At 26.7% G+C, this 9,226-nt stretch overlaps 1 protein-coding gene across 1 annotated transcript in view; it reads left to right on the forward strand.

Moving 5' to 3' along the window:
• LOC107437065 (cellular tumor antigen p53) overlaps positions 1-9,226 on the forward strand; it is a gene marked incomplete in the record, with an annotated part of 61,633 nt that overhangs the window by 51,475 nt on the left and 932 nt on the right. Inside the window, 3 exon segments of the mRNA XM_071186628.1 lie at positions 2,612-2,745; positions 2,841-2,941; positions 7,209-7,321. Of these exon segments, the coding sequence (XP_071042729.1) occupies positions 2,612-2,745; positions 2,841-2,941; positions 7,209-7,321 (348 nt within the window).

A 9,226-nucleotide genomic window follows, 5' to 3' on the forward strand; every position in this document is an offset into this window, starting at 1 on the left:
TGAATTATCCCATTAATTACATGTTTTAGTTGTTCGATATAAAACCTACTAAATGTTTAGGAACTATCATGTTGAACTTGTATCATGTACAATTCAAATTGACATTTTTTTTATATTTATTAAAATAATATAATAGAAGCATTAAGTAAAATTATGTTTATTTTTAACCATGAATTTATTAATTAAAAAATTTTATATCTTGATTGATATGAATGAAGTTAAAAATAACTAAACAGCATGGTACAATGAAAAAAAAAAATTAGGAAAAAGAATTTTTTTGCATTTATTTTGAATTCTTAATGCATATTAACAGAGGTGATTGTGCTCCAGAAAAAATCTGGATTTCCGGATTTTTCCCTAACCGCATTTCCGGAAGTTTCATGAAATCGTCGATCACATTTATGTATAAAATTTTTTGTATATTTCATTTAAAAATATTAGAACTATAATTTATCCTTGGCATCTTTCATTTGTAAATATTTTTTCTGGTAGAATAATAAATGCAAGGGTCTGTCCAGACATTTTGTGAAAGGTCCTGTTTTTGTAAAATTGTAAAAAAAATTACTCGTAATTTCTGAATATAAAATAAGCATTAAGTTACATTCTTTTGCTTTTGTGAATTTGTGCAAATAAGGTCCTATTATTGCAAAAAACCATTTCAAGGAGTTTTTAAATTGTAAATAGATACAAGATAATGCTCAACACTGTATATTAACATTTTTAAAAAAAATTAATTTTCAAAAATAAACAGCTATAGCCGCTACTAAGTTGGAGATGCAACATGCAAATATTTGGTATTTAGCCTGTACTGCTGAACGTAGAATATTCATTTCGGACGAATAATGGAAATAAAATCGCTCACATTTTTAATAATTTCTATTGACTTATTTTAAATGACACAACTTAGTTGTGTATCACTTCTAATTTGTTACGCATTAAGTAAACTTAAACAATTCTTAAATTCATAATATTTTTTTGTTTAATTTACCTAACTTAATTTTTATTTACATAATATTTTATCAATTAATTTTATGAATAAATATATATTGCTCAATTATTTATTTACAAAAAAAATTATCATTTAATATCAATACGAATGTACACACGATATTTGTTATATTTTCTTAGAATACTACATTTTGAATTTATAAATTTTTTTGACTTCGAAGAGTAAGGTACATAATATAAATGAAATGAGATCAAACCTAGCCTTAGAATTAAAACAGAGAAACATAATTATCAAAATATTAGAGCAATATACGTCGATTGCCAGTAGATTTGAAAATATCTATAATAGCTCTCAGCATCAGTCAATTTTTCTGATCCATTTACAATAAATGTCTTATGAGTGTCTCTTGTTCCATCCTCGTTCGCAACTCAGTGCAAACAAGATTAATTTTCGAAAATAACCTTTCAATAGTAGCTGTTGACGATGGTATAATAACCGACAATGTTAGTAGTTTTAATAAATTAGAATTTTATTAACTTAGTTCATTTACGTTCATCTTTCTTTTTGCCCCCCTGGGAAGGGTTTATTCGATTAACAGGACAATAATGAAGATACACAAATTTGTGAAGGGTGCGATTAAAAGATAAATTATTTTGTGAAGGGTCCGTTAACGGACCCAAATTTCTTCTAAACAGACCCCTGAAATGTGTTTAGAGATAAAAGTAAACTTGTACATAATTATTCACTTAAATTATGCTGTATATAATTTATTTAGTTTTGATAGTATCAAAGATTTAAATTTATAAAGACATAAATTTTTTGAAATGCGTCATTAATGATTTTACTCAAGAAATTTTCAGAATTTTTGAGTTGGACTCGCAATCACCCCTGTATTAATTATAAGTAAATTTTTATAATGCAATTAAAACAACACACAACTTACATGAAAAAGTTCTATAATTTTTTTTTTTTTTTTTAGAATTTTACCTTTAAAATTTGGATTAGTCTTGTTCTTTTTTTATTGCTCACAAGACATGCTGTGTTAAATTTGAAGGTTTTGCTTTGTATACTATTCTATCTGCACCTAAATATCCCAACTAAGAGGTTTCTTTTCTCAGAAAAATATAATTATTTTTTTTAAGCTTTAGAATTTAATTCTAATTTATTTAAAACTTATTTTTTGACAAATTTCTTACATTTCGAAGCAAAGCTCTCAAAATTAATAAATAAATAATATGTGCTTCTCATAATAATAAATAAATAATCGGTGTTTCCTAAAGAAGGTAAACCAAAATAAGCCATTTTAACATACACCTGGTTAAAACATCTGACTTTCCTGAAGTTTTGCAATCGAGCCCTGCTGAAGTGGACTTTCTACAGATTCAGTAATATGCTCAGTATAAAAGATGGTTCACTATATCCAAATATTTTTTAGCATATGATAATTGAATTATTGAAAATAATGATTGTAATTTTGCATAATTTGTTTAAAAAATGTTCCTTTTATTTTATTTTATTTAATATTTGTGTATTTATTTTCAGCATGATTATACTCTAAATACCTTTTTCTTTCTTGCCATTATTTTTCATATTAAGTAGTTATTTGAAAACTCCTTATTCAATTGTTGTTGCTCATTAAAGTAACAATCGTTGCTGTTTCAGGAACCAAGTATTGGGAAGGCGGAAAGTCGATGTTAAAATATGCGCTTGTCCTGGTCGGGATCGCAAGTCTGATGAACAACAGGCTTCAGCTCTTGAAATTGGCTCATCCAAGAAACGCAAAGAACCTGAGTTTGGTAAGTTGATACTTATTTAGTATAATGTATTTATTTCCACCCTGTGTAATTTCAAAAGGCTTTGGAATCTTATTAGTATTCTTGTTGTTTTACAGTGTCTCTTTCTGAAACAATGGAATTTACCAAGAATGTTATGTTACCTGTCTCTAAGAAATCGAGACATTCTCAATATGGAGAAGGACCTTATCGTTTAGTTGTAAGGATTTTTTAATTTTTCTAAGTGTTTTTTGTATCTATCAGGCTGTTAAATATGGAGATTATTTTCTACTCCCGGGGGCAAAATCGCAGTGACACCGCAACTTTGTAGCAGAAAGAGTTTTCTTTTGAAAAGTAAACGATTGTAGTTTTCTTTTCTACTGAAATTTACAAGTAATATTTAGATCATCACTTTTTGGCTTTCTCAATTGACGCCAATAGTATCTTTGTGATGTTTAGATTGTATTTTTGGCAGTTATTGAGGTTGATTTTCACATGGTTTTTAAGTAACCTGATATACTTCAAACGATGTAAAAAATTCGAATCATGCATTTGGGTATTTACATTTTTTGGCAGTGGTTCTATCCTGTATTTGGTAGTTATTGCTATTGATTTCTCCATAGTTTTTAAATCTGATATGTTTTATACGATATTATTTTTAACAACTACCTAATTTAAAAATGAAACATACATTTGAGGAGTCTGATTCGCGTGATTTCGTCATCGATCTTTTTTTCGGTATTTACTACTACGGTTTCGTGATTTTTATTGTTATGATTATTTACAAAATGCAAAAAAGGAAATTATTTTTGCATCCCCCCCACAACAAAATGCAAGAATATCACTCATAATATTAGAATAAAAAATTATTACATTTTCAATTAAAAAAATTATAGTTTTTTTCTTTTGTAGACAGTGCTTTTGTTATTTTAAATTAGTTACATGTGTGTTTTTTATTATTAAAAATATATTGCAGAAAGTTACTATTACTGGAGAGTTTTGTCGCAGATAGTTCGAAAAAAATTTGCCACAGGGTTTCTGCTTATAATGTGGGACTGTAATATATGAAATGTGCACCATTAGTGTTTTTCTTTTTTTTTTCTTTCTGATTCTGTGGTTTATTTTTGCTATACGTAGCAAGACTTGATCTGATAAATCTTGTCTGAGTCCTGCTTTGTAAATTTGTGAAAAACATTGAGCAATTATGCAATAAATTATTTTCTGTTAAATAGTATGAAATCCTGCAAACATTTTGTTCAGTCATTTTAGGATTAGTTTTTACCAGGGTTTAAAAAAAACCTGGATTTTTAAAAAGAAACTCAACCTGTGTGGGTTTTTTAAGATATTATCTAGTTAAACACTTGTAGGATTTAATTTTTAATTCAGAAAAGAACAATTTTAATAAAAAGAAAGCATGTACAGAAATACTATTTAAGTTATGAATTAAAATAAAAAGTTTTTAATTTTAAAGTAGTACCATCTTTCCATGCTGGTATTAATGAAAGACTCTTAGATTACTTCTTGACTAAAAATAAAATCATAATATATTGGATCAGAGAAATATGCTGTGTTTATTATTAAACTTTTATTTTTTTAGTTATAACGTAAGCTTTTTGCAGGCCAACTAACTACAGCACTACTGTTTATTTAGAAAATTTTCTAGTAGTTTTAGAAATTACTCTTTAAACTATAGTTAGTGTAGATTTGAAAATTCCAGAATCATATTTAAGATAAATATGAAATCCCTTAAATCCTTTTCTTTCTTTTTTTTAATATTATCAGGGGTCGCATTCCCCCTAAAATTCATAAAATTCCTAAAACTATGTGCAAACCCTAAAATTCCTAAAAATCTGATAAAATTTTGTTGGTGTTCCTAAAAAATTAGTGTTATAGGCTAAATATAAATAAAAAAGCAATAATCTAAAATATAAGAATTTAACTACATTAATTAAAACTGTTTTAATTTTGCCACATGGGAATTCTGATCCTGAGAAAGGTTTTCGATAAATAAAGCAATGCTTAATGTGAGTCACCATGAGAATACTATTATGTCTCTTAGACTAATCAAAGATACCATTCGAAATTATGGAGAAGTGTTGAAGATTACCACAACACTATTGAGGGCAGTAAAAGAATCTCACAAATCATATCAAGAATATATTAGAAAAATGATCATGATTAATTTGTTTTTCTCTAACTTCTAATATCAATTGCTGATTTGAAATATAATAATATCACACAATAGTTTTTCTTCATAAAGTAAGGTAAAGGGTAATAATAAAGTTTTGATTAAGAAGGTAAAAATTAAATAAAAATCCAAGTTGGTGTTAATTTATTTTTTCTCTTGATTTATTCTCACTTTTGCCTGTTCCTGAATTATGCACTTAATTTCTGATAGGTAATATGTAAAGTTGAAATTTCATTTTTACACTTTAGAGATTTCATTCTTGACTTAATAAATTTCAGAACTTTATTTTATGGCTTGCAATTATTTATGATATGTGTGGATGAATTGTAATAACCTTCTGTTATGTAATAAACTACCGTGTGATCTGTTTTTATCCTAGCAAAATCATATATTACCCCTAAAATTTACATAAAATGTTTTGAAAAAAGTTCCTAAAATTACCCTAAAATTTTAAAAAACTTTGCTGCTACCCCTGTATTATTCCTTATTAATCTATTTTGATTGTATTTATAAAAAACCCATTTGAATCCAGTTTTTTTATTTTAAAGAAAACCCACTTTGAGTTTTTTTTTTTTTTTTGTGTGGGTGGGTCATAAACCNAGTTTTTCCGCAAGTTTAAAAAGTTATGTGGTTGCTACAATTGTATTTATAAAAAACCGATTTGAATCCAGTTTTTTTATTTTAAAGAAAACCCACTTTGAGTTTTTTTTTTGTGTGGGTGGGTCATAAACCCTGGTTTTAACTGATGAAACGAATTGATCGTCCCCAGAAACATTCATCTGCATACAAAACATTAAAAAGAAATCTTAAAGTGCATATTATAAATGTTAGTGTTCCTTGAATTTTTTTTCTATGATATTATGGGAAGGAATCAAATTTATAATTGTTTTCATTGTATAATGTAAGCAAATAAAATGAGAAATAATATATTAGAATAAAGTAATCAGTTTTCATGTGCTTTAAATTAAGCCCGAAGTACAGTACATAATTTTCATCAGTTTTAAAGTATTCTTTTAAATCAAAATTTGTGTTAGTATTCCCACTGCTTGCAAAATATGTGTGTAATGTAATGAATTTATAACTTTGTTTAAATGAACAAAAATACCTGTGAAAAGAATTAAGATTTATTTTATTGTTGTTAGCAATGTTAGGGAAACATATTTATTCATCCTTATTTCTATAAATTCCCCTTAAACTATTTTTAAAAAAATAATAATAATAAAACTTGTATTGATTTTTGTTATTAGTCGGTTAAAAAAGCTGAATTACCTTTGACTGGCAATGTTAAAATAAACAACTTGTTCAAACCTTGACACCGCACTCATGAGAATTGAGTTATTATTTTAGTAAAGTTAGATTATTTGAAAGGGTAGTTTTCTGAGTTAAAAATTTTCCAAAAGGTTCTTTAAAATATTGAAATTTTGTGCAGGGTCATGGTTTTTGGCTTTTGTTGATTTGATAAGAACCTAAGATTTATTTATGAGTTATTACTAGATCTAAGATACCTATGAGTAACTTCAAATCTAATAATTTCTAAACATTATGTAAAAGAATAGCACAATTATATGATTTTTGATTATAATAATAACATAATTATAATGATCCCTGTTTCAAAGAACAACATATCAATAAAAAGAGAGAGAAAATATTTAATAGTATCCCTCCACTGACAAATTTCGTAGTTTAAAATAAGTATTTTGTTGAAATCAGGGTGCTTAGTGTCTTTAAAAAATTCTTAAAGGTGCTTATTTTTTATTTAAATTTTTTAAAAACCCTTAAAGGTGCTTTTTTTTATTCGAGGTTTGAAAAAAGTGCTTAATTTTCAATCTTTTATAAAAAGATATCTTTTCTTTGCCATATCGATTGTCATTCTAAATTACAAAGAATGTTTGATTTTCACAATTTTCTCTGCAATATTTATCAAAAACTAGTTATTTTATCATGATTATCTAAAGTATTTGAAAATTTTTTGAATTTTATTGATTTTATGTTTATAAATTAAGAACTTTAAACATTAGAGAAAAAAAATTTATTATTGCTGCATAGATCCTAATAATTTTTTTTTTTTTTTTTTTTTTTTTTTTTTTTTTTTTTTTTTTTTTTTTTTTTTTTTNAGTGCTTAAAAGGTGCTTATTTTTTGTTGAAAAATCTGGCTACTTACCCTGATAATAATAATAAAAAAGTTTATTTAACATCAGTCACCATCAAATTGCCTCTGTTGATTTTTGTGAAAATTGTTTTTTTTTTTTTAATTTGTTAAATTTCGGAATGATCAAGTTAATCTTTTGTGTTCTAACAGGTGGAAGACTATGAGTGCTTTGAATTCTTGAAGCAAATGAAAAAATTGTATGACTTTTCCAAAATAGTGAAAAATATTCATCCTGAAATGAGAAAAGTTTTAGTTCATAATCAGTAAGTTCTTTGAAATATGTTCATACATAAAATTCCCTTGTGTTGTATTTGCTTGAGATATAATTTATGATTATTAATACAATCTTACAGACTTATTAAAAAAAAAAGTAACAAAACGATACAGCCACCTTTACTTCTCTGGCTAACTCTCTTTACTTCTCTGGGATTTCAGATGGATAGTACCCACCCAGCTCTTTCTTCTTAGTTAGTATAGTAATAATTCAAAGTAATTGCAATTGTCGATGTTTATTTTACTAAGCTAAGGGGCTGTCATCAACTTGTTCTAAAATGTAGTTTAATCTTTATTAAATTTGTTTCAAAATTTTCACCACATTAATTTTGATAAAACAAAATAATATTGAAATTGTGGAATTATGAATTGCGAGGTCATTCCCTTGGGTTGACCTCGCCGTCGAGGACCTCGTTCCAAGGTCATTCCCCAGAGAAATAAAATATTGATATTAAAAATTTAAAAAAATTTGACATAAGGAATAATAATCTAACAAAGAACTTCAAAGTGTTGTGTATAGACAAACAGTATACAATTTAAAGAAAGAAAGAGAAAAGAAGCGTTAGGAAATAATTTTAAAAAAGAAATGCGCAAGAACTTAATTCATGAAAATAATTTGTATTTGAAATAAAGGAATCATTGCAAAAAATCCTAAGAAATAAGAACTTTCTGAAAAATTTAGTATTGTGTAAAAATAAAAATTTAACTCCTCAATCTGTTATTACCCACTACATTTTTTTAAAATGGAATATTATAAGCAGTTCCAAACATATTCTGCGAAATGAGCATTTTTATATTTCATGAATTGTTAACAAAAAAGCAATTATGACTTAGATTACGTATTGTTCTTATCTCATTTAGCATTTTGTAATGTTATTTTTGATTCATTATTTTGCATTATTTAAAAGCCCTTAAAGGTGCTTTTTTTATTCGGGATTTGTAAAAAGTGCTCAACTTTCTATCTTAGAAGAGATTTTTTCTTTACTGTGTCGATTGCCGTTTTATATTACAAAAAAATACATGATTTTCACTGTGAAGTTTGTAAAAATGTTTTTGAATTTTATTGATTTTATGTTCAGAAATTAAGAACTTTAAACAATAAAAGAAGGAAAAATTTATTACTGCACAGATCCAAATTATGTTTTTTTTTTTCTTTTTTGAAAGTGTTTAAAAATATTTTTTGAGTGCTTAAAAGGGGCTTATTTTTTGTTGAAAAATCTGGTTATGCACACTGTTTAAATTTAAAGTCATAAAAATAATGATGAAAGTAGATTCCCTGCCCCGTCTGCCATTTATATTTTTAGTCTGACCCTCACCATTTTCAGAAAAATGTAGCTGCTGCCTCTAAAATAGTGAATTAGTTATTTAAGTTACTTTATTTTATTGTTTGCAGTGTTCCCGCGGCCTTGAAAAAACCTTGAAAAGTACTTGAATTTCATTTTGATTTTCAAGGGCCCCTAGAAGTACTTGAAAATGATATTAAATCCTTGAAAAATTCAAAATGACCTTGAAAAGTATCGAAAACTCGGGAAAACAGCCCTATTTCCAGCATTTCTGTGTTTAACTTTTTGACGCACGTAAGTGTGAGAGAATGACTTTCCCGCCTTTCAGATGATGACACGTACTGTTTGATTTTAGGATTTTATGTATGTTTGACTGATTTTAGGAATTTTAAATATTAGGAACTGCTCCAGATTCTGACAAAATCTCGATTCTTATTCACGCGATTTTAATATCAATCATCGATCTTCGTATTAGACTTATTTAAAAATTATGTGTTGCAGGGATGAAAGACTTCCACGAAAAAGCGGAAATCCGCTTTTTTTCCCCAATTTTGAAAATTTCCGACCATGTTCCAAAAACTAAAATTTTTGGGAAGTCCTATTGGAGAAACC

Source organism: Parasteatoda tepidariorum, chromosome 10, assembly GCF_043381705.1.
Source record: "Parasteatoda tepidariorum isolate YZ-2023 chromosome 10, CAS_Ptep_4.0, whole genome shotgun sequence".
Taxonomy (NCBI): Eukaryota; Metazoa; Arthropoda; class Arachnida; order Araneae; family Theridiidae; genus Parasteatoda; species Parasteatoda tepidariorum.